Here is a 27,001-nt window from a genome sequence, read left to right as displayed (position 1 = left end):
GTGAAGTTCTCAATGACATATTCACAAACATCTGGTGGGATGCTGTTAATAACATTTTTTAATTTCATTCTTCTATTGGTGTACTGTTTGTGGTCTGTTCACGTACAGTTTTGATTTCACAAATCCCAACAAAAAGAAGTCGCAAGGTGTAAGATCCCATGATCTGGCAGCCCACTCCTGATTGCCATGCAAAGTGATAATTTTTGAGGAATATTTTTTGAGCTCATTGATGAACTGATTTTATGGTGCTGTTCCGCACTGTCACCTGATAAACAAAGTAAGAGCCTACGGAATATCAGACCAGCTGTGTGGCTGGATTGAAGAGTTTTTAGCAAACAGAACACAGCATGTTGTTATCAATGGAGAGACGTCTACAGACGTTAAAGTAACCTCTGGCGTACCACAGGGGAGTGTTATGGGACCATTGCTTTTCACAATATATATAAATGACCTAGTAGATAGTGTCGGAAGTTCCATGCGGCTTTTCGCGGATGATGCTGTAGTATACAGAGAAGTTGCAGCATTAGAAAATTGTAGCGAAATGCAGGAAGATCTGCAGCGGATAGGCACTTGGTGCAGGGAGTGGCAACTGACCCTTAACATAGACAAATGTAATGTATTGCGAATACATAGAAAGAAGGATCCTTTATTGTATGATTATATGATAGCGGAACAAACACTGGTAGCAGTTACTTCTGTAAAATATCTGGGAGTATGCGTGCGGAACGATTTGAAGTGGAATGATCATATAAAATTAATTGTTGGTAAGGCGGGTACCAGGTTGAGATTCATTGGGAGAGTGGTTAGAAAATGTAGTCCATCAACAAAGGAGGTGGCTTACAAAACACTCGTTTGACCTATACTTGAGTATTGCTCATCAGTGTGGGATCCGTACCAGATCGGTTTGACGGAGGAGATAGAGAAGATCCAAAGAAGAGCGGCGCGTTTCGTCACAGGGTTATTTGGTAACCGTGATAGCGTTACGGAGATGTTTAATAAACTCAAGTGGCAGACTCTGCAAGAGAGGCGCTCTGCATCGCGGTGTAGCTTGCTCACCAGGTTTCGAGAGGGTGCGTTTCTGGATGAGGTATCAAATATATTGCTTCCCCCTACTTATACCTCCCGAGGAGATCACGAATGTAAAATTAGAGAGATTAGAGCGCGCACAGAGGCTTTCAGACAGTCGTTCTTCCAGCGAACCATACACGACTGGAACAGGAAAGGGAGGTAATGACAGTGGCACGTAAAGTGCCCTCCGCCACACACCGTTGGGTGGCTTGCGGAGTATAAATGTAGATGTAGATGGCCACATAGTCATGCACGACAGCAATATTTTCTTATGTTTGAACAGAATGTGGTCATCCAATTTTCTTAATGTCTGAAACACACCCATGGTCTCAACCTTCTGGATCAGCTTCGGAACTGATGATACAGTTGGAGCAATTCACAAACGGTTGCTGTGGGACTTTCACTGTTTTTGTAACAACTTTTCATCACGTGGATATGTTGCTCAGTTGTCATCTGGTCCATGATGAAAATAAACATCAAATAACACTGCTCACCATACAAAAGCTATCAAGCTACAAATAGGAGGAATCACAGATAACAAACATGAAAAAGCCACGGCTGCCAAGCATCATATGACAAAATGGTGCAAAATTCAAATTTGTCCTTACTTCCTGGACACCTTTTATTTGAGGTAAGTTCTACAGACATTCTACACACATAAAAAAAATATAAATAAATAAATAAAAAAAATTTTGCACCACCTCAATTTCCCGGGAGTTCAGGAACCTATACAGAAAATTGGAATCGAGATCAACATAAACATCATTTTCGCCCTTTTTATTGCTCATGAAAACCACACAATGCATGTTGTACCACCATACAGTGAGAACTTCAGAGGTGGTGGTCCAGATTGCTGTACACCCTGGTACCTCTAATACCCAGTAGCACATCCTCTTGCATTGATGCATGCCTGTATTCATCATGGCATACTACCCACAATTTCATAAAGGCGCTGTTGGTCCAGATTGTCCCACTCCTCAGTGGCGATTTGGCATAGATCCCTCAGAGTCATTGATGGGTGATGTTGTCCGTAAACAGCCCTTTTCAATCCATTCCAGGCATGTTCGATCAGGTTCATGTCTGGAGAAGATGCTGGCCACTCTACTCGAGCAATGTAGTTATCCTGAAAGAAGTCATTCACAAGATGTGCACGATGGGGGCACAAATTGCCATCCATGAAGATGAATGCCTCACCAATATGCTGTCGATATGGTTGAACTATTGGTCGGAGGATGGCATTCACGTATCGTACAGCCTTTACGGTGCCTTCCATGACCAGCAGCAGCATACGTCAGCCCCACATAATGCCATCTCAAAACAGCACGGAACCTCTACCTTGCTGCACTCACTGGACAGTGTGTCTAAGGTGTGCAGTCTGACCGGGTTGCCTCCAAACACGTCTCCAACTATTGTCTGGTTGAAGGAATATGCAACACTCATCGGTGAAGAGAACATGATGCCAATCCTGAGCGGTCCATTCGGCATGTTGCTGGGCCCATGTGTATGGTGCTGCATGGTGTCATGGTTGCAAAGAAGGACTTTGCCGTGGATGTTGGGGGTGAAGTTGTGCATCATGCAGCCTATTGCGCACTGTTTTGAGTCATAACAGGATGTCCTGTGGCTGCACAAAAAGCATTATTCAACATGATGGTGTTGCTGTCAGGGTTCCTCTGAGCCATAATCCGCAGGTAGCGATCATCCGATGCAGTAGTAGCCCTTGGGCGGCCTGAGTGAGGCATGTCACTGACAGTTCCTGTCTCTCTGTGTCTCCTCCATGTCCGAACAACATCGCTTTGGTTCACTCCGAGATGCCTGGACACTTCCCTTGTTAAGGGCCCTTCCTGGCAGAAAGTAATAATGTGGACACAACTGAACCACGGTACTGACGGCCTAGGTATGGTTGAACTACAGACAACATGAGCCATGTACCTTCTTCCTGGTGGAATGACTGGAACTGATCGGCTGTCAGACCCCGTCCATCTACACTAATGGCCATTAAAATTGCTACACCATGAAATGACGTGCTACAGAAGTGAAATTTAATCGACTGGAAGAAGATGCTGTGATATGCAAATGATAAGCTTTTCAGAGCATTCACACAAGGTTGGCACTGGTTGCGACACCTACAACGTGCTGACATGAGGAAAGTTTCCAACCAATTTCTCATACAAAAACAGCAGTTGACCGGCGTTGCCTGATGAAATGTTGTGATGCCTCGTGTACGGAGGAGAACTGCGTACCATCACATTTCCATCTTATATAAAGGCCGGATTGTAGCTTATCGTGATTGCGGTTTATCGTATCGTGACATTGCTGCTCCCGTTGGTCGAGATCCAATGACTGTTAGCAGAATATGGAATTGGTGGGTTCAGGAGAGTAATACCAAACGCTGTGCTGGATCCCAACTGCCTTGTATCACTAGCAGTCAAAATGACAGGCACGTTATCCGCATGGCTGTAATGGATCGTGCAGCCATGTCTCGATCCCTGAGTCAACAGATGGGGATGTTTGCAAGACAACAAATATCTGCACGAACAGTTCGACGACATTTGCAGCAGCATGGACTGTCAGCTTGGAGATCATGGCTGTGGTTAACCTTGACACTGCATTACAGACAGGAGCACCTGCGATGGTGTACTCAACGATGAAACTGGGTGCACGAATGGCAAAACGTCATTTTTCTGGATGAATCCAGGTTCCGTTTGCAGCATCATGATGGTCGCATCCATGTTTGGTGACATCGCGGTGAACACGCATTGGAAGCATGTAATCGTCATCGCCATACTGCCGTATCACACGGCATGATGGCATTGGTTCCATTGGTTACACGTCTCGGTCACCTCTTGTTCGCATTGACGCCACTTTGAACAGTGGACATTACATTTCAGATGTGTTACAACCCGTGGCTGTACCCTTCATTCGATCCTTGTGAAACCGTACATTTCAGCAGGATAGTGCACGACCGCATGTTGCAGGTCTTGTATGGGCCTTTCTGGATACAGAAAATGTTCGACTGCTGCCCTGGCCAGCACATTCTCCAGATCTGTCACCAATTGAAAACGTCTGGTCAATAGTGGTCGAGCAACTGGCTCATCATAATACGCCAGTCACTACTCTTGATGAACTGTGGTATCGTGAACTGTGGTATCGTGTTGAAGCTGCATGGACAGCTGTACCTGTACACGCCATCCAAGCACTGTTTGACTCAATGTCCAGGCGAATCAAGGCCGTTATTACGGCAAGAGGTGGTTGTTCTGGGTACTGATTTCTCACGATCTATGCAACCAAATTGCGTGAAAATGTAATCACATGTCAGTTCTAGTATAATATATTTGTCCAATGAACACCTGTTTATCATCTGCATTTCTTCTTGGTGTACCAATTTTAATGGCAAGTAGTGTAATACGCGTTGCTCATGCATGGTTGTTTACATCTTGGGGTGGGTTTCATGACATATCTGGACAGTCAAAGGGACTGTGTCTGTGATACAATATCCACAGTCAACGCCTGTCTTCAGGAATTCTGGGTTATGCAAAACGTTTTTTGATGTATGTATTAATAGTGTACAATCAACACGAGGGAGAGAGAGATCATTGTAAATGGGACTTCACTGGTATCCATGGTGAAACCAGTAGTGTTGAGACAGGCAGTACAACTGTGGGAAGTGCCACAGACATTGATATATGTGAAACCATTTCTACAAAATCGAAAGAGGGGGAAACTGATGGAAAGGGTGATGACTTGGGCAATGAGGAACTGCCAGATTAGCACAGTGTAATTGTGAACATACTTAAAGAAAGCAGTAGTAAAATAGAATTTATATTTAATACTAGAAGTAAGGGGTTAAGGGACAAAATGAAAGACAATTTACAAATACAAACTCGGGGGCTGAGGAATGAATTCAAGATAGTCCTTAATTCAATCCAGCATGTGGCTGAAAAGACCTAACAAGAGGTATTGAACACATGTCACAAAAATTGTTTAAGGTTTAAAGAGGGTATCTCTGAGGAGATACATAATTTAAGTGATGAAAATTATTGGTGCAGTTAAGTCTAATATTGCTGAATTTACAAATTCTTAGGAAATGACATGTAGAAACCACGAAGAAGCAACTGAAACTTTAAATGTTGGTTTAAATAAAATTAAATCTGAGTTTATGAAGCTGGCAGAAGCAGTAGCGCATGAGAAGTGTGGGAGTCATACTTGGGAACTTTGATATAGTGCAGAAACCTATGTTAATAGGTACAAGTTAAACCTATAAAAACAGTGGCAGCCGTGGAAATGGGGGAGTCGTCATTAACGTAATCTATAGGTCAAACTATGCAATGTGTGAACCAAAGGGTGGAGGGTCTTACGGCTCAAGGCTTGAATGGGATTATGATGGACAAGGTGGTTTGTTTGAGGTAGCCGTGTTGAAGTTACATAACTTTATGATGTACGATCTGACTGGTGATTTACCTCCCGTAATATTTCTAAAATCATTTCAGGATGAATAAGATGATATTTGTGGTAGGATATTTAAGAGGAGATTCTGCACAATGGAGTTTTGTGCCTCAAGACAACTACCAGACTTTTGAGGAATCTGAAGCGTCTTCGAAGAACTATTTCTGGGCTGAAGATGCACAAAGTCATCTAAGTTTAGAAATACTGGGCCACGGGGAATACATGTATGTCTTATCTGGTTCCACCCTTAAGGACAACAGGAAGATAGTCTACCACAGCTACTTTGAAACTGTAATTTGATACAGAATAATTTCCTGGGGAAACTCTACAAACAACCCGAGATTACTTACACTTCAAAAGAGAATCATAAGAAACATGTTTTTAGTGCTAAAAAGAACATCATGTTGCCCATTATTTAAAAAAGTAAAAATGCTACCCATGCCTTCTCTGCACATCTATAAAATTTTTATTTTCATATATAAAAATCAAAATTCACTTGCCAATTTTCATTTCAACCACAGTTACAGTACTCGGCACAGACACAGTTTCAAACTTCCCTCTCATAATTTAAAACTTTACGCTCAAACACAATTGTACACAGGATTAAAAATTTACAATAAATTAAATAACACAAATCTGTTAAAAATGGAGTTTGACTCACTAAAAAGACTGTTATGTAATATAGTTGTGGAAAAATGTTATCATACAATTAAAGAATTCATGCAGGACAGTTTGGCAATTTGAAAAGAAAAGAAATGATAAAGATTATGTATTGTATAATAAATTGTTAATATATTGTACAAATTGTATTACAAGCTGCAAAATGATCATAAGTGTTGTATATGTAATTCTTAAATTGTTCATGTTTTAAAATTCAGAAATGCCTTCTTAAACATGTTAATTATTATAACCTTATTTTTTAAAAATAATTTAATGTGACTCCAGTACAAAAATATTTGATTTGTAACTGTATGTTATGAGACAAATAAACTACATTCTACAATACAGAGGCCTTAGATGATACTTTGAAAGATGCTTGAACTAGGCAAAATAACTGGATGACCCGTCGAGCTCAAAAAAATCTTGTTCGTATCCTTGTGAACAGACTACCCCACTCGTGAGAGGGACAGTAATTGGCAGAAACCTTAGCCATACACTAAGTTTGCTTGACCACCTTAGTCAGTTACATAGGCTAGAAAAAATTAGAGCAACTGAAGGAACCCAAGATGAGAGGGCAAATCAGAACAGGCATTTTTGCGAGCCTGGTGGGAGAAATTCAAGTCCAAATTGAGAGGCAAATGCCAATTATTACCAATCAGAAGGACTACTGAACAGTAATAAAGAGCCACCAAACAATAAAACTTTAGAAAAAGCAATTCTGCACTCAAGTAATGAAATGAGTCTTGTGAGTGCACCCTTCTTTGAGTGTTGAAAGGATAAGGGTTATATGAATGTATTACCAGCAGCTGGGGCATTTATATTGGGTTGCTACTTCAAGTAAGGGAGAACTAGCAGCTAGACAGCTCTTAGGCAACGTAAGTATGAACAGACAAGAAATGATTCACGATTTTCTGATTAACAAGGAGCTTAGCAATACCATTATTACTTTGTGTGGACTGATTATCAAATTGCCAAATAAAGATGATTTTTTCTGCATAGGAGCCTTGAAGAATAAGACAGGTGACAATGAATTTAGTGTTAGGTTCACAGGGATGACAAGTGGTGAAATGGACCATGGTTTAAACAAACAAATGTGGTACATAGAAGGTTTGGATCAAGGGGAGAGGGGAGTAGTAGTGCTGTTTGAAAAAGTTGAGCTAGAAGGTGCTAGCTATGTAATTGTAATGGTTGAGGAATATACATGTGAAGGGTTAGGAATCAGAACAGTTGAAGGAAGAGTACTGTAAAGTTTTAATAAAAGTTCTACTAAGATACCAACTTGTGTTTCCCGACAAATCAGTGACTATAAGGAATTTTGAACGCAATTTATCATTCAAAGATCATGACCGTTTTTCACCTGGCCATATCCTACAGCCATGTCCACAAAGCCAGTGAGGAAAAAGAAGATGTTATGATGGGGAATAGTTCAGCCTTCTGCCAACTGTTATAACAATACCATTGTAGCGGTAAAAAGCTGAATGGGAGTATAGGTTTTGTGTTAGACTCTTGACACGTTAACAAAATTTTAATCAAGGAAAGAAGTTGATCGTTACCTACAGATGACATTTTGGCAATCTTTCAAGTAGTGAATTACTTGTCACCCAGGATTTGACCACAAGTTATTGGCAAAGTGCACTCAATCACAGAAGTATACAGACTTTCTCTTTGACAGAAAATGTTGTATACAGCCTCTCTCTTTGACAGAAAATGCCATCATTTTAAACTCTTACAATTGGACTAAAACTGTCTGTAAGCATTTTCATACAAGTCTTGGGTTAACAAAAGGGGAAGAATTAAAGAATAAGATTGTTTCAAATGTAGACAATATTCTTATTACTATCAAGTCATGGGAGGAACACCTTCACATTTCAGAGCAACTTCTAGCATGACTGAAGTACAAAGGGGTAACCATAAAATTGGATGACTCTCATTCTGATGGCAACTAGTTGAAATTCTTAGGTCACATTGTGCTCTGGATCCCAGAAGAGGAATTACCCCAGAGTACCAAAAGATATGTGAGATTTGGTAATGACAGACATTTCTGGCTCATTACCATCTGGCAAGGCTGAGTTGTCACATATTTTGATTTAAATGGAAATGGTTTCTAAATATTTGAAACTGAGGAACAGCAGGAGCACATGTGAGATGTTTCCAGTCTGACTATTTAATTAATGTGGGTCATCTTAAATATATCTTACTGGATATTGGGACATAATTTGTAATCAAGATGTGGAAGGGGTTTTTAAGAAGCCAGGGAATATGTCCAGCATTTATATCCCATTACCACCTGCAAGAGAACCCAATGCAAAGATTCATGAGAGAGCCTGAGAGGTTGTGTCAAAAATTCATAACTTGGAGATGGTACAAAATAACCTACCACATGAAATGGCCGAAATAACACCTTATTAGATAGTCATGGGTAAGGTGGAGATTGAGCTTATTATTGACAAGACAGATTAGCCATTACAGTTACTCTCAGACCAGGAATGATTGAAGAAGGCAGCTGTGGAGAAAATAAAATTGTAAGCCAAAAGGAAGATAATATCCAAAGAAATTGGAAATCAAATGGGACCACGTAAGGTGGGGAAAAGGTGTTGTTAAAGATGAATCCCATACCCTCCAAACACAAGGGTCAAGGCTTCACCCCTTCCCAAGGCAGTAATATTGACTGATATTAAGAATGGGAAGATCAAAGGGCTATATAATACAGAAGACATCAGGAAATATCATCTATTAGAAAGCCCAGTAATTTGTAATTGATAGATAAAAATGAATGATACGGGAAAGATATTTTTATATTTGTAAATATTTGCGTTTTTATACTGAACTAGAAAGGAAACTAGCTGTTACTGCTTGTAAAGAAGGGACCAAATCACTGGAGAAACTACCGTAAGAAGTAAGTAAGGAGCACTACAGCCATGACGGACCTTTTGCTGTTTATAATATGTGCCTCACATAGTGTTTTAAGTGGAGCCTGCGAGTGCTATTCAGGAACTCATGTAGTTCCTGATGTTGTCAAATGTTTGTAGTTGTTAATCGAAGGTGCTAATGATTAATCAGTTCAAAAAGTAATTAATAAGAAGTATTTTCTGTCACACACCATGGCAGTGAGAAGGGAAGAGAACAAGATTAGTGTTTATGAAGTATTTCAGTTATGTGAGTAGCATAGCAGAAAGGCAATTTTAGTGTGTCTGCTATGGCTGAATTTCAACTCCAATTGGATAGATAATTCAGCAATCAAGTATAAGCAGGGCATGGCCTAATTGCTCACGAACACCAAGAATTTGAGTGTCTTAAATCAGAGTTTTGTGTTGATATTGAATGTTGGATGGACATTCTGGGGCTGGAGAAGATATTTTGGTGGTCAGTCAAAAAATCTGTGTTCACGACACTATGGTATTGCCATCAATAGAGATAATAAAATATATTAATAAATTTATGGAATGTGAACTGTGAGTTGCTATTGCTGAAATTATGTAAATCCTGAAGATGTGAGTCACAGTTTTTCTTTTTATGTTGTGACAAAGGAAAAAGGCATAATTAAATTTGTTTGGGTATGTACATAGTTTTAGAGGGTTAAGTATTAATTGGCTTCTTGTAAATGAGAAGTGGTAGCTTAGTATAATTGGCTTGGTGAACAGGCACTCAAAAGTGAGAATGGAGATCCTTCTCACAGGTGGTTTAAGGTCACAACTGATATGAAGTATAACAGTTTCAGAGTGGAGTAATGAACAATTGGAAGGAAAAATGTTGATAGAGTGTGCATCCTGTTAATGTGTATATCTGAGGCAATTTAGGTCTGATGTTATCGAAAGGTTGTAACTGACCAATGGTGAGATAAGTATGACAATGCCATATGAAACAGAACATTTAAGAAATAGATTTCTAAATGGACTCTGCTTAGTTTTAAAGTTATTGGAGGACTAATAATTGGATTGATAGAAAGGGCTAACACCTATCAATACATGGAGAGTAATCTGTGATACTGACATTAAAATCGAAGAGAATGTTCGGTGGAGTGGGACAGTATTTACCAGTGGTGCTAGACCCTTACAGGAAATACTGGTATTCATCTCTTACAGAGGATTAATTATTATTTTATGTGGTATATCTTGAAGCATATGAATAGAAAGGGTATTATTTTATTTTATTGTGTTGGGAATGGATTAGTGAAGGAAGAAGAATGATAATGGAAATATATATAGAAAAATTTTTTTGCATTTGCATATTGTAGTTGTATTTTATGACATTAGGAAGAGAAGGTTATAACAGTATGTAAATGATAAAAGTCTATAAGAGAAGGAAGGAGTTGTGATAATAATTAGGATTACTTTTGCAGATGGAATCTTTATTGATGGAAATAATCAAGGTACACTTGGTTTGCCGTAGTAATCTATCCCACCTATCAAGTAAGTTACTTCCAAAGTATTACTATTGAAGACTGGCAAGCAATAAGGGCACTATATAACCAGTGTTTACGAACTGGGTATGATTCATTGTTTAATTTACATAGGAAAGGAATATATGTATTAACAACAAAAACATAGAATGAAGACTATTGTCAGTGATTTGACCTGTATTTCATTGAGATGATTCAGCAATTCAGTTAACTTTGGTTTGTTTAGATACGGAGGTATCTAATGGATTGCCAGTTTTACCTGTTATCATGTGTTTTAATTCCTAAGTATACAGGTGACAGGGAATTTTACATATGTTAACAGTGGAAATTATTATCTTGCAGAAGCCTTTTACATGCACAAGCCGCACTGTTTGTTGTGGGGTTGGTGGAAGTACAGTAGCTGGCCCTCTTAAGTGTGCACCATGACAGTGAGGCTACAATCCGCAGGTAGTCACAGAATACTGTGCCACCTTGACTGAAGAATCTGCCACCTCGACTGATGAAAGTGAAATGTAATTTAACAATGTTATATGTTCAGTTCTTGTTTGAATTATGTCCATGTCAGATCTGTGACCAGGCCAACATTTATGTTACATTTCATTTACTGAACTCAGACTTTAAGTAGGTAGGGAATGTTATGGCACAGTGACTTTTATAGAGATTTCAGAATATATGGAGAATTCACAAAAGTATTTATGCTCCATTGACTTGTAGTTTCATGATCATCAAAGTGTGTGCCCTCTACTGTGATTATTTAAAGGAGTTTAGCTTGAAGAGATTGTGTAATTCAGAGTGAAGCAAATATTAAATTGAAATGTTAGTTGTTATTCTTTCATAATCCTAGAAGTTCTGTGGAAGTTAAAATTTCAGCAGTCATTGTGCATGTCAACTCTAAATCTCACATAGCAGATGTGAATAAGTTCTCAGGGCTTACTATATATTGATCAGTGAATTTTATTTGGGACCCCTTTTATGGGCATTTACACCTGGGTCGATCTTATAACTTTGGTGGGTCCAGGTTCAGAGATGTGGACTCTCCAGTCATCACCAAGTACAATTCAACACCTCTCAATAGACGAACTGCCACATTTGTAGCATGGTTGGAGTTATGTATATGACTGGAGATATGAGGAGCTATACTGTTGAATGTGTAAATAGCCTTCATAATATAAGAATCCTTCAGAAACCCCAATTTTGTCTTTACCAGTTTGTTATTTTTAGGCAGATGGTTAAGAAACCGATCATATATGGAGTTTTAGGAGGAACTGAAATACTTTAGGAGGGTGTAGCATAGACTATTTTAAGTAACACATTCCATACAACACGTGCCCAATTTTTATTGCTTAGAGAGATAAGTTGTCATTTTGTATGTCCGGACTTCAGTTGCTACGCACTTATTTATCGATGTTCATTCTGTAGTGATGTTCAAGTTGCATGGCCAAATTCTACTGTATCATTTAACCATGTCACACATAAAGTTAAACGCAGAGTATGCCTATGTGGTATCTCTGTACCAACTTTTGCAACACCCAGCAGTCATATTTCATCTGAACATGCAAATGAACACAATGAGGATGAAGTAGTAGATATTATTCAGCTGGGAGACTGGAGTTATTCAACAATCACATGCAGAAGTTCTACACATATCGATGTTCCACTTACAAGAATATGGTGGACATTACTTAGATGTGGCCTCAGTTCACATTTGAGACGGAAATGAAGGTAGACAATTCAAATTTTGTCATTGGTTAATTGAAAATCACTGAGTAGTCCCACTAACATGGCTTACCGATGAAGCCACTTTCAGTAGTGACAATATCAACAACATTCATAACACACACTGAAGGTCAAAGAAAAACCCACTATCCTCTGTAGAGACAGTTTCAAGAACACCTTTGTGCAAATACGTATTTTACAACAACCAGTTGATTGGGCCTGTTGTGTTACCGTATCTTACAGTGCTCCACTATGCAGACTTCCTCGAAAACAAGATTACAGTGTTATTGGAACAGGTTGCTTTGGAACAAAGATGGGTATGTTCTTCTCCATGATGGGGCTCCTGCACATTCTAGTTGCAGGTGCCACATCATTTAAATGTAACATTCCCCCACGGATGGATTTGTGGAAATCATCACATTTCTTGACCATCAAGGTCCCTGCACCTTACTGCTTTAGGATTTTGCCTGTAGGGTTGGTTGAAAGGTGACATCTACAGAGAACAAGCAACTACAAGAGACCAATTGATCTTTTAGACTATGAATAGTGTTGCCCATAAAAGAATGACAAGATGATCTTAGAAGAGGTGTTGTCAGGAGAATTTATTTATTAATTGAAAAGTGTACAATGTGCAAAGACAAATTAAAATTACAAATGAAAAGTTATTCCAGAGCCAGTATTTATATCGAGGTTTTCCTCATTTTGCAGTTTTGAGCATGATATCTCTCACAATGTTCCTTACACAAATCACAAACACAGTCTTCATTTGGCTGGTGAAATCTCTTTTTTTGGCAGAGTCTATGGTGAAATCCATGAGTGGCGTAACGCATTACTACATGTTGTAGCTTTTAGTTTGCTTGTTTCCATTTGCCCGTCATTATGGCGTCTGTGGGGTAGAAATCGGGCCAGACGGCTCTGCACTTCTCAGTGAGGGTTTGATGTGCACTCTCCTAGGGCTTGGTATTTGACAGCCAATACTGCATTTTGATGTTGTTGATGAAGTAGTTTTCCTTGGTTAATACATATGTTAACCTTGAAGGTGCTGACTTCCCGATGCCTAGAAATCCTTTTCATGTAGCAAGCTTTGACTTTTACTATTGTTATCAGGCCGCTTAGAATGAGTTTTTCCCATATGATACTGATCCCATAGGCAACTATTAGGGAAATGGCTGTCTTGAACTGTAATATTGCTGTATCCAGTGATATTTTAGAGGCTGTTAGATGTGGTAGATGGCTTTTATTGCTGTGGCAGCTCTTTCTTTGACATGGTTACTGAAGGATGACAATGTGGTTTGCAGGGAGACACCAAAATACTTGAATTTTGGCACTACCTCTAAAGGTTTATTGTGCAGGGTCATTGTATTTATGGAAGAATGTTTCTCTCCTTTCCTAAAAGTCATTTGTTTGGTTTTGCTGTGGTTTATTTGCAATCCATTTCTTTCCGCCCACAATGTGAGCCTGCTGAGAACACCTTGGAGCTCTTCTGCATTTTCTGAGCCTATTGCCATGTTGTCCGCATAGAGAATAAGGGATGCTGAGTTGTCTCTGATTATGTCTGTGATGTCTGTGGTCACGATGTTGAATAATGTATCTCCTTGTAGAAGTCCATTTGTCTGGATTATGTTCGTGGGTATAGCAATGCTGTCTGATATTTGGATATTGTTGTGTCTGAGGATATTTGAGATTGTGATTGCCAAAGGGTGTGTGGTTGCTCTCAGATGATTGAGTTTTTGCACTAGTGTTGCTCTGTCGATGAGGTCAAAGTCTTTGTGGTTGCCCACAAAGACTACAAAGTATTTCTTTCTTGGATGTCTGAGTTTATCTTGTGCTTGCTCCATTAGGTAGCTTACGACATGTAGCGTGCTTCTTCCTTTTTGGAAGCCAAATTGATTCTCTGGTATTTGTGAGTCTGTCTTCTTTGTGAGTCTGTTTGTTAAGATTTTCATGAATACCTTGAAGGATGCGTTCTTGAGTGCTATATATCAATATGAGTCAGGATCGCTGGGGTCTCCTTTCCCTTTGAACATCACCTTGATTAATGATGACCTCCATTGCTCTGGTACTTTCCCAGAGTGGATGCATTCGTTGAATAGTTCTACCCAGTACTCTTGCATGACATGAAGTCATTCCTTTAGGTGTTTGATATTTGAGGAGCGTTTGAAAAGTCCGTGCAAAAATAAAAACTACTTACGTGTTTTCGATAAACCTTTTTTATTTTTCAACATAGGCTCCTTTTAGACTTACACACTTTGTCCAATGCTGTTGTAATTTGTTGATCCCTTCTGAATAACAGGAATTGTCCAAGTCTGCAAAGTACTATTAGTTGCTGCAAGCACCTCCTCATTTGAATAAAATCTTTGTCCTGCCAGCCGTTTTTTCAAATTGGGGAACAAATAATAGTAGTCCAAGGGAGCCAAGTCTGGAGAATCGGAGGGATGTGAAACGAGTTGGAATCCTATTTCCATTAATTTTGCAACCACAACTGCTGAGGTATGTGCTGGTGCATTGTCGTGATGGAAAAGGACCTTTTTTCGGTCCAATCGCCGGCGTTTTTCTTGCAGATCGGTTTTCAAATGGTCCAATAATGATGAATGATATTCACCTGTAATAGTTTCACCCTTTTCCAGATAGTCGATGAGGACTATCCCTTTCGAATCCCAAAAGACAGTCACCATAACCTTTCCAGCCAATGGAATTGTTTTTGCCTTTTTTGGTGCACATCCTCCCTTGGTAAGCCATTGTTTAGGTTATTGTTTGGTCTCAGGAATATAGTAATTTATCGATGTTTCATCCACAGTGATGAAACGATGCTTAAAGTCCTGCGGATTCTTCCTGGACAGCTGCAAACCATCCTTGCAACACTTCATAGGACTCTGTTTTTGGTCAAGCATGTGCAATCGCAGAACCCATCTTGCGGATAGCTTTCTCATGTCCAAATGTTTATGCAAAATATTATGTACTCGATCATTCAATATGCTCACAGCACTAGCAATCTCATGTACCTTAACTCTTCTGTCATCCATTACCATATCATGGATTTTATCAATGATTTCTGGAGTCATAACCTCCACAGGGCATCCAGAACGTTCGGCATCACTTGTGCCCATATGGCCACTATGAAAATTTTGAAACCACTAACAAATTGTTCTAATCGAAGGTGCAGCATCACTGTAATGTTTGTGAAGCTTCTCTTTAGTCTCCTGAGGCATTTTGCCTTTCATAAAGTAATGTTTAATCACCACACGAAATTATTTTTCGTCCATTTTTTGACAATCACTCGACTTCCTTGATTAACACGAATGCCAAACACAAACAAACAGACCAATATGGCTGAAACTTGGTGTGCGTTCTTTCCAAAGATGCTGCTAACTAAACATGACCTCAATACATTTCGGAGGTATCATCTCTCGGACTTTGCACAGACTTTTCAAATGCCCCTTGTAGATGCTGTCTGGGCCTTGGGCCTTTCTGTTTTTTTGCTATTGTTATTGTCTCAAGTATTTCCTGTTTCATTATGGGGGTGTGATTTGCTGTCATTGTAACTGGAGTTAGTTCAAAAGCTGTTGACCAACTTTGATGGTTGAGGTTGTTTTTGAAGTGGCTCTCCCATGATTCCACTAAGATAGTATTTGTTGCTGAGATTTTGGGTCTCCTGAGCGCTATAAATGGGTTAGTTTGGGCACTTGTTATGCGCCTCCTGGCATCATCTTCAATATATTCTGCCCTTGTCTTCTTGTCTTATATTTCCTTCTTTGTTCGGCATATTGGAATAGGTCATTTGGGTGACTTTTAAGGAAGTGATTTTTACCCTCCACGCAGCTCTCCATGCTACTCTATCCTGCGCAAGCCTCTTCACCTCAAAATAACTACTGCAACTTACATCCTTCTGAATCTGCTTAGTGTATTCTTCATCTCCCTCTACAATTTCTCCTTTGATGCTTCAGATGTATCCTACCAACCGATCCCTCCTTCTAGCCAAATTGTGACACAAATTCTTCTTTTCCCCATTTCTATTCAGTACTTCCTCACTAGCGAAGGATACTCTCACTCCCTTCTCAACCACTGCTTCCCTTTCGTCCCCCTCAACTCTTATAACTGCCATCTGGTTTCCGTACAAATTGTAAATAGCCTTTCGCTCCCTGTTTTTTACCCCTACCACCTTCAGAATTTAAAGAGAGTATTCCAGTCAACACTGGCAAAAGCTTTCTCTAAGTCTTCAAATGCTATAAACATTTGCCTTTCTTGAACCTATCTTCTATGAGAAGTCATAGGGTCAGTATTGCCTTGCGTGTTCCTACATTTCTCTGGAAGGCACACTGATCTTCCTCAACGTAGCATTCTACCAGTTTTTCCATTCGCCTGTAAAGAACTTGTGTTAGCATTTTGCAACCGTGACTTAGTAAACTGATAGTTTGGTAATTTTCACACCTGTCAGCACCAGCTTTCTTTGGGGTTAGAATTATTATACTCTTCTTGAAGTCTGTCATAAATAATTACAGGCCAATCTCACTGACTTCAACACTTAGCAAGCTGCTTGAAAGAGAGACCAAATGGTACCCTTCTTCTGTAAATACAATCTATTAAACAACTAGAATCTATTAAACAACTCACAGCATGAGTCCTGAAAAGGCTGATACACAATAACAGCAGTACCAACTTTTTTCCATGAACTGTTGAACAGACTGCATAAAGAAAACAAAGTTATTGGGACTTTTCTAGATTTGTCTAAAGCATTTGATTCTGTGAATCATGCAGTACTATTATCCAAGTTAGAAACTTGTGTTATATGAGGAGTAGCACTAAAATTCTTAAGTTCTTATCTCCAAGACAGAAAACAGTGCAGTAAACTAAGTTATAACAAAGAAAGTAATATCCAAACAGTAAAATCAGCAAACAGAACTCTGAACTACGGAGTCCCACAGGGAAGTACAATTGAACTATTTTTGTTTCTAGCATATATTAATGACATAACACAGCCACTAAACACAAAATAGTGAACTATGCTGATGACATATCATTTATTATCTGGGACCATACCGAGTAGCTAGCATTCCAAAGCAATAAAGAGAATTCTGAAATGATCACAGAATATCTAATAATGAACAAACTTACTCTGAATAAGGGCAAGACCGTACTAATAAAATTCTTGTTGAATTATAATAGTATTCATATTGAATTACTTTCTGCAGATGAAACATCTGATAAACATAAATTTTTAGGCATTTTGATTGATGAACATCTCAATGGAAAGAGCATATCAACTACATCTGTAAAAAGGTTACTAACAATATTTATTTTCTAAAACTTCTTGCAAATATATAACCACCCCCCCCCCCCCCCCACACACACACACACAGAGGCACACAATCCTTAAACACATGTACTACAGTTTAAGTCACTCACATTTGCAATATATGACTGAGATTTGGGGTGGAGCACCCATAGTCTACGTGGATAGGGTTTTCAGGTTTCAAAATAGAACAGTTAGGATAATCGCTAATACAAGCAAACCCCAGTACTGTGGGGACTACTTCCAAAATTATAATTTACTAATTGAGTATTCATTGTATGTCCTTAACACTACATGTTTGTAAAAGAAAATTATGAAATAATTATAATGAACAGAGACATAAATAATTACAATACATGAACCAGATGGGACTATCAAAGGATACTGACTAATAAAAGAGCTACAGGTCACAGTCCCTTCAAAATTGGGAGACAATTCTGTAACAAGTTTCCAAATAATATACAGCAACTCAAATACAATCTTTCTAAGGACAAATGAAACAGTTGTTAGTTGACAGATATTCATACTAACTTAAAGAACATTGAGCTGGAATACAGATAGTTCTATTTTTGTATACTGCAGTATATTACTGGCAGTAAATATTTATATAAGAGTATATAATGTGCCACTTAGGTATATTATAATTACATGTAAGGTATTATTTCATTGTTATGAAAGTAAAAAAAAAAAAAAAAAAAAAGAGATGACAGCCAACACTGTGAAGTTAATACGGACAAATAAAGATTATTATTAAGACATTGTTAGTGGTAAATACAAACTGGGATTCAGCTACGCTAATAAGTTTTGGTGGATGCATGATGAAGTTGCTTCCTCTGCAGTGGTGTGCGCTGAGCTGCTTGTTTTTCTGACTGTAGCAATGGAGTAAAATGTTCTTATGAATCATATCAGTACATTATTGTCTGAGCCATTTCCCATGCCATCATATGTTCATTAGTTATGTGATGAATATATGAACTTGATAAGCATAATTCTCATATTTTAAAAACTGAAAGAAATATTTATTTTGCTACATGCTGTTCATTTACAGGTCTTTATTCTGTATAAATGACTAATTATTCCTATTCATGAACTCCTCTGTTGTACAGAAGGAATTGTTAAAAAGAATTATCTTTAATCAACACTGAAAACTCTTCTGTTATCTTTTGGATATTTTAATTCAAGGAGTAGACTGTCAAAGAGTTTTGTAGCTATATATTTTAACTCTTTCCATGCCAATGTTAGATTCATTACAGGGTAATGGAGATCATTTTTCCTTCTCGTGTTGTACTTGTAAATACCTCTGCTACTCTCAAACTTAAACGGACTGTAGATAACAGACTTCACAAGTGATTAAATATACATTTAGGCTGTGGTTAATATTTACAGCTGCTGAAAGAGATGCCTACATGATGTATGTATGTGATCCTGATAACTAATACTAATTACTTTTTTTTTTGTACAATGAATCCTTTGCCTGTGAGAGGAGTTACCCCAAAATATTATCCCATAAGACATCACTGAATGAATATACACAAAATATGTTAATGCACTGACTTCTGTATCCCCAAAGTTTTTTTTTTTTCCAGTCTAAGTTTCATCAGGAGAAAGAAAACTGGCGTTCTACGGATCGGAGCATGGAATGTCACATCCCTTAATCAGGCAGGTAGGTTAGAAAATTTAAAAAGGGAAATGGATAGGTTAAAGTTAGATATAGTGGGAATTAGTGAAGTTCGGTGGCAGGAGGAATAAGACTTTTGGTCAGGTGAATACAGGGTTATAAATACAAAATCAAATAGGGGTAATTCAGGAGTAGGTTTAATAATGAATAAAAAAATAAGAGTATGGGTAAGCTACTAGAAACAGCATAGTGAACACATTATTGTGGCCGAGATAGACACGAAGCCCACGCCTTCTACAGTAGTACAAGTTTATATGCCAACTAGCTCTGCAGATGCTGAAGAAATTGATGAAATGTATGATGAGATAAATGAAATTATTCAGATAGTGAAGGGAGATGAAAATTTAATAGTCATAGGTGACTGGAGTTCAATAGTAGGAAAAGGGAGAGAAGGAAACATAGTAGGTGAATATAGATTGGGGGTAAGAAATGAAAGAGGAAGCCACCTGGTAGAATTTTGCACAGAGCATAACTTAATCATAGCTAACACTTGGTTCAAGAATCATGAAAGAAGGTTGTATACTTAAATTGTAAGACATTTCCAGGGGAAGATGTGGACTCTGACCACGATCTATTGGTTATGAACTGCAGATTCAAACAGAAGAAACTGCAAAAAGGTGGGAATTTAAGGAGATGGGACCTGGATAAATTGACTAAACCACAGGTTGCACAGAGCTTCAGGGAGAGCATAAGGGAACAACTGACAGGAATGGGGTAAGAAATACAGTAGAAGAAGAATGCGTAGCTTTGAGGGATGAAGTAGAGAAGGCAGCAGAGGATCAAGTAGGTAAAAAGACGAGGGCTAGTAGAAATCCTTGGGTAACAGAAGAAATATTGAATTTAATTGATGAAAGGAGAAAATATAAAAATGTAGTAAATGAATCAGGCAAACAAGAATAGAAACATCTCAAAAATGAGATCTACAGGAAGTGCAAAATGGCTAAGCAGGGATGGCTAGAGAACAAATGTAAGGATGTAGAGGCTAATCTCACTAGGTGTAAGATAGATACTGCCTACAGGAAAATTAAAGAGACCTTTGGAGAAAAGAGAACCACTTGTATGAATATCAAGAGCTCAGATGGAAATCCAGTTCTAAGCAAAAAATGGAAACCAGAAAGGTGGAAGGAGTATATACAGGGCCTACACAAGGGCGATGTACTTGAGGACAATATTATGGAAATGGAAAAGGATGTAGATGAAGATGAAATGGGAGATATGATATTGCATGAAGAGTTTGACAGAGCACTGAAATGCCTGAGTCAAAACAAGGCCCCAGGAGTAGACAACATTCCATTGGAATTACTGACACCCTTTGGAGAGCCAGTCTTGACAAAACTCTACCATCTCATGAGGAAGATGTATGAGACAGACGAAATACCCTCAGACTTCAAGAAGGATATAATAATTCCAATCCCAAAGAAAGCAGGTGTTGACAGATGTGAAAATTACCGAACTATCAGTTTAACAAGTCACAGCTGCAAAATACTAACATGAGTTCTTTACACGCGAATGGAAAAACTGGTAGAAGCCGAGCTCTGGGAAGACCATTTTCGATTCCGTAGAAATATTGGAACACGTGAGGCAATACTGACCCTACGACTTATCTTAGAAAATAGATTATAGAAAGGCAAACCTACGTTTCTAGCATTTGTAGATCTAGAGAAGGCTTTTGACAATGTTGACTGGAATACTCCCTTTCAAATTCTGAAGGTGGCAGGGGTCAAACACAGGGAGCGAAACGCTATTTACAATTTGTACAGAAACCAGATGGCAGTCATAAGAGTCGAGGGACATGAAAGGGAAGCAGTGGTTGGGAAGGGAGTGAGACAGGGTTGTATCCTCTCCCCGATGTTATTCAATCTGTATATTGAGCAAGCAGTAAAGGAAACAAAAGAAAAATTCAGAGTAGGTATTAAAATCCATGGAGAAGAAATGAAAACTTTGAGGTTCGCCGATGACACTGTAATTCTATCAGAGACAGCAAAGGACTTGGAAGAGCAATTGCATGGAATGGACAGTGCCTTGAAAAGAGGATTTAAGATAAATATCAACAAAAGCAAAATGAGGATAATGGAATGTAGTCTAATTAAGTCGGGTGATGCTGAGGGAATTAGATTAGGAAATGAGATACTTAAAGTAGTAAAGGAGTTTTGTTATACGGGGAACAAAATAATTGATGATGGTCGAAGTAGAGAGGATATAAAATGTAGACAGGCAATGGCAAGGAAAGCATTTCTGAAGAAGAGAAATTTGTTAACATCGATTATAGATTTAAGTGTTAGGAAGTCATTTCTGAAAGTATTTGTATGGAGTGTAACCATGTATGGAAGTGAAACATGGACGATACATAGTTTGGACAAGAAGAGAATAGAAGCTTTTGAAATGTGGTGCTACAGAAGAATGCTGAAGATTAGATGGGTAGATCACATAACTGATGAGGAAGTATTGCATAGAACTGGGGAGTAGAGGAGCTTGTGGCACAACTTGACTAGAAGAAGGGATCGGTTGGTAGAACATGCTCTGAGGCATCAAGGGATCATCAATTTAGTACTGGAGGGCAGCATGGAGGGTAAAAATCGTAGAGGGAGACCAAGAGATGAATACACTAAGCAGATTCAGAAGGATGTAGGTTGTGGTAGGTACTGGGAGATGAAGCTTGCACAGGATAGAGTAGTGTGGAAAGCTGCACCAAACCAGTCTCAGGACTGAAGACCACAACAACAACAACTAAGTTTCATCAACCTGCACGCCTAATAACTTACAACTTTGTACCCTGTTTATTATTTCCTATTACCTACAAATTTAATAGGAGGTCGGTTATTTTTGACAGTACAAGACTGTATGAGCTGTATTTTTTCAAAGTTTAAAGTTTGCCAATTTGTGCAAAACCAAAACAACCATAAAAACAGAATTTACTATTTTCCCTACAGGTGTTTCTTTGCTTGGCTTTACAAAATGCTTATATCCAGGGTTGCCACAAATTTCCCAAGTGAAATTCCCTGATTTCCAGGCACATTTTATCATTTTCCCCTGACAAATTTTGAGATCTCAAGGGTAAGTTAAGAGGTATTTGCCGCTACGGTACAAGAAACAATAGTGCAAATGAGGAAATATCTAAAAAAAACTTTCAAGCAGATGGCATTTTCTGATGTGAGACAAACTTTTAAGTACTAATATCAATATCTTTTATAATGAACTGTTTTTAGATGGAGAAAGCAAGCCAAATGGTATATGTGCTTCATTAAGACAACTGATGTTATTTCATTTCAATAAAACGAAACACATTTGGTGACAAAAATACACATTTTCTCGGAGTTGTAAGACATTTAAAATACCTTCACTGATTAACCTCAGAAAAAAGTAGACCTCTTGAAATGGAGGGAAAGAATTGTGTAAACCAAAACTGTAGGTGACCACTACTACTATGTTCATTATCACTGGTTATTACCCACTGTGTTACATCTATTTTTTAAAGGTATTTTGTGATTTTTCTTTCAAGAAACATATGAGTACATAGTATACAAACTGCCGGCAACTGATACAATTTTCTTCTTCTTAACGCCCATACTTTCTAATCTACTTTTGAAGTGTCAAAATGTACTAGAACAAATAAAATGTCTATAAAATGCCACACTGTACAACATACTTGAGTTGAGACAGTCACAGTTCCTGAAATCAACTGCTCATGGCCTCTGGCCAGCTGAGGAACACCGCAGTCCTGGGACCATGGATAAACCATGAAAATCTGCTGCATTATACCACACACAAACAGACCGGCCTGCTGGCAGATTGGTGAGACTAGATCCGATGGGCAGGGCCTGCACATTAGTGCAAACCGAATGACTTCAGATCGGTGGGGCCAATCCAAAATTTGTCCAACTTATGTACAGAAAAGGAGTTACAGATGCATGTGGAAGCTTGACCCTCAGAAACGGCCTGTGATTTGGGTCTGTTGCGGAAATCCACTCCAGTGGCCAAACACTCATGAGCCACTGACAGCATGTTGATGAAATGAGACCACAGTGATCAATACATGCACCAGATAACTTGTTCAAATACTCTGAGAATTAATAATAATGAGCATGGCAGCAACTTACAGCGAAGATGGTTACTGAGCTGCAGACAGGCACATAGAAAAGACATTCACACTCTCACAACTAAATTTTCAGCCATATCTTTTGTCAGAAAACAAGAGCATACACACATTCACACAATCACTCAGACACAACTCACATACACTTGACTGTCGTCTCCAGCCTCTACAGTCTCTGAGAATCAGATCCAAACAAACCACTCCTCACGCCTCCCTGCCTCTCTTCGAGGCCAGTGGCAAGAAGTGGTGGCAGCACTGACTGTAAGCTGAGGGAAATGGTAGGAAGCGCAGAAACAATAAGTAGTAATGAGAAAGTAGGGAAGCGTGGAACGTACTCAGCTGCACCCAGCCAGCAACGATGCGTGACACTTCAGTAAACAAACCATTTCATCCACTGAGACAAAGAAGAGATTTTTTCCAGTGTTTTTTCTTCAAATTTCCCAGATATTTCCCTGATGTGTTTGAAATTCTCTGATATTCCCTGATTTCCAGAACCTGTCGTAACCCTGATATCATTTGCAAACAGGACTAAATCTGCTAATTGATTCAAATAAAGTGGTAGATCATTATCATAAAACAAGAACAGTGGTTGGAAAATGGTCAGACCCTAAGGGAGTTCCACTGTAATTTTTCCCCATGCAGATGGTGCAGTAACCCTCACTGTGTTATGCAAACAGATTAGCATAATTTTCTGCATTGTGATTATTAACTAAGGACTGAATGGGGTATGTGCAGAACTATGTATTTCAAATAAATTTCACTTCTCCAATAGAACATTATGATTGAGATAATCAGATGCCTTTGATAAGTCACAGAAGATCCCAATTGGTGATATTCTGCAATGTGCACAGTAAACGTACAAGTATCTGATTTAGTACAGTGGTATTTTTGAAATCCAATCTGCCATTTGCCAAATATCGTATTACTACACAAGTGGTTGACAACCTGGAGAATATTACCTTCTCAAATATTTTAGAATATGGTGTAAGGAGTGACACTGGGTGTTAGTTATTGTCATCAATGGAGTCACTATTCTTATGGTGAGGCCTCACAATGACATATCTTGATCCGGCTGGTAAAACGCTCTGAATTAACTATGCACTTCATAAGGTACTACGAATGTCATGTGTTATACGGCCAAAGTTTATTTGTGTCTTACTGGAGATGATATCGACCCTGTATCATCATTTACTTTTTAGAGTCTTCATGATCATTTGTATTTCAGGTAAAGATGTGGGACTAAATTTTAATTTCACTAAACGTTCTCTGTATAACTTCTTTGGTCTACTGTTCTGCTTTCTCTTCTGAACTATTTGCACCAATTTTCTCACATATTTTTAAAAAGTAGTTATTAAAACTATCCATTACAAATGAACTGTCCTTTAACAGTAAGATTTCAGCTGCTGCACACTTGCTATATGTATAGGAAATCTATTATCAATCAGAGTGGTATAAAGATGTAATGCTCGAAGCTTGTTCTTTTATAATCGGTATTGTGCCTTAACTTTGCTTTTTATTATGCTTTAAGATGTGTTAAATACAAATAATGTCATAAATGGCCAGTTTCCTAAGCTCACATTGCTTGTATGTGACTAGGTTTCAAAGTTCTGATGCAGCTGGTAAAGAAATTTATCTGGTATCATAGACTGGACCGAGTGACCATTGGAGGACAGCTCTGACAGTCCCACTGACCAGAGCAATTGATGAACATCCTGTGGAATGCAATGGATATTGTGTGAAATTTGTGCATGGGAATTACTCTGCTTAAAAAGTGAATCTTATTCATGCTGCACATAGGGCAATATAATAGGCTTGATGATGCTCTGAAAGTATCCTGCATTGTTCAGAGTTCCCGCAACAAATACCAGTGGCTCACTATCATTATAGGTTATGATTCTCTGTATCATGACAGCTGTTTATAATAGTCTGTTACACTCTAGTAGCTACAGCTCTCAAGTTAGCCAAGAGAGGGTAAGAGAGACTACAGAGAGGAGTGTATGAATGCAGGGTGAGTGTATTTAGAGTCATTGGGAAGGGACATTTGTGGATGTGGGGCAAGAGCTAGCACAGATTTGGATCAGATTATGGGATCAAAGAATGTGTTGCAAGGACAATCCCCATCTACATAATTTGGAGAAGTTCCATCCCTGCCCTGACCCTTACTTCACCAATCCTGCTCTGAGAAGTTCTTCTCTGCAGCCTTCCTCTTCCTCTCTTCTATCTCCCCCATCTCAACTCATTCCCCCAAGTCACTGTGCATTATGTACAGCCCCCCCCCCCCTCTCCTGTCTGTGGCTAAAATGAGCTCACCTGTGCCTGAAGTCATCCCCTCCAGCTGTCAGCCACTTTTTACCAAACTTCCCTTCGAATCTCTGCCTTCATTGTTTTCATTTATTCACCAACCACTAATCATGTACATGATATGGGTATTGATTTGTATACAATAATGAAATTTTACATTAAAATTTAGAAATTACATTTATATATTAAATTAAAAATGAAATGTTTGGTTTTGGACACAACACTATTACAGAACATCATAAACACAGCTGTTGATTACTAGATTCTGTACATACCTCTTAAAGGAGTTGTAAGGTACATCTCTTATTGCCAGGAGAAGTTTATTACATAGCTTTCAGTCAGTATATTTGAGACTATTTTGGGACTTACTTAATCTAGTATATTCTAAGTCAATGTCATTTCTGTTGCTTGTTACATAACATGGTGGAGAACTTAAATTCGCTGGCTGTTTTCTTTTTTATTGAGCGGAGATAGGCTTTACTATAGAGGGGAAGAACACTTCATATCTTTAGCTCTTTGAAATGCTGCCAGCATGACTGTTTAGAGATGCCTGTAATTGTTCTCACTGACATCCCCACCCTCCCCCCACCATATAAACGCTATTTATTCACCAGAAGAATTACCCCATTGTCTGAGACAATGTAGCCATTCGGGTGCTTGTCCATGTATGTGTACTTAATAACTCCAAAGAAAGCAAACATTGTTCAGTCTTGTTTATGTGCCTATTAATGACTCAGCACTTCAACTACTCAAAAAAGCAGTAAACATTATTCATTTGAAGGTACTAAAGATGAGAATCTGTTGACAGCTAAGCTAGAAACAACTGGAAATGCTGACTGGGAGAGATGTTCATTGCATATTACTTTAATACAAACATAACGACAGAACCTTTATTGACATGCAAATTTATTTTATACACTTGTAAAATGATTACCTCTCTTGAATCTATAGCATCATTCATTATCTGTATCCATCCTTTGAATGTTGCAACTTGAAAGAGGCATAAGTAGGCTTTTCCAACATGATCAAAATTCATCGGTGAATTCACCCAAGTGTAATTTTCTGCCAAACAAGAGTTCTTGTCTGGGATAATTTCATGACTTAATGTAGTGTCGTTGGAGTCTTGACACTGCAAATTATATTATACATCAGATTTATGTAGTAAGAAAAAAAATCATCAACATTTATATAAAACATCACATTATCAGTTGCATAAAAGAATTTCAAACAAAACATTGGATTACAACTACATATTTATAAGTCTTCTTTCTTAATTGATGCCACTAATATTGGATGCACAATTTCAATTTAATGTTTCTCCCTGTTACTTTGAGGTCAACAGCAACACAAACT

The 27,001-nt window shown here is 38.5% G+C and overlaps 1 protein-coding gene across 1 annotated transcript in view; it reads right to left on the bottom strand.

Moving 5' to 3' along the window:
* Window positions 1-27,001, bottom strand: part of LOC124623171 (sodium channel protein para) — an 876,466-nt gene that overhangs the window by 145,995 nt on the left and 703,470 nt on the right. Inside the window, exon 28 of the mRNA XM_047148975.1 lies at window positions 26,583-26,777. Within this exon, the coding sequence (XP_047004931.1) occupies window positions 26,583-26,777 (195 nt within the window). The remainder of the gene's footprint in view (window positions 1-26,582; window positions 26,778-27,001) is intronic.

This window comes from Schistocerca americana, chromosome 7, assembly GCF_021461395.2.
Source record: "Schistocerca americana isolate TAMUIC-IGC-003095 chromosome 7, iqSchAmer2.1, whole genome shotgun sequence".
NCBI lineage: Eukaryota > Metazoa > Arthropoda > Insecta > Orthoptera > Acrididae > Schistocerca > Schistocerca americana.
This window is presented reverse-complemented; position numbering and strand designations above follow the sequence as displayed.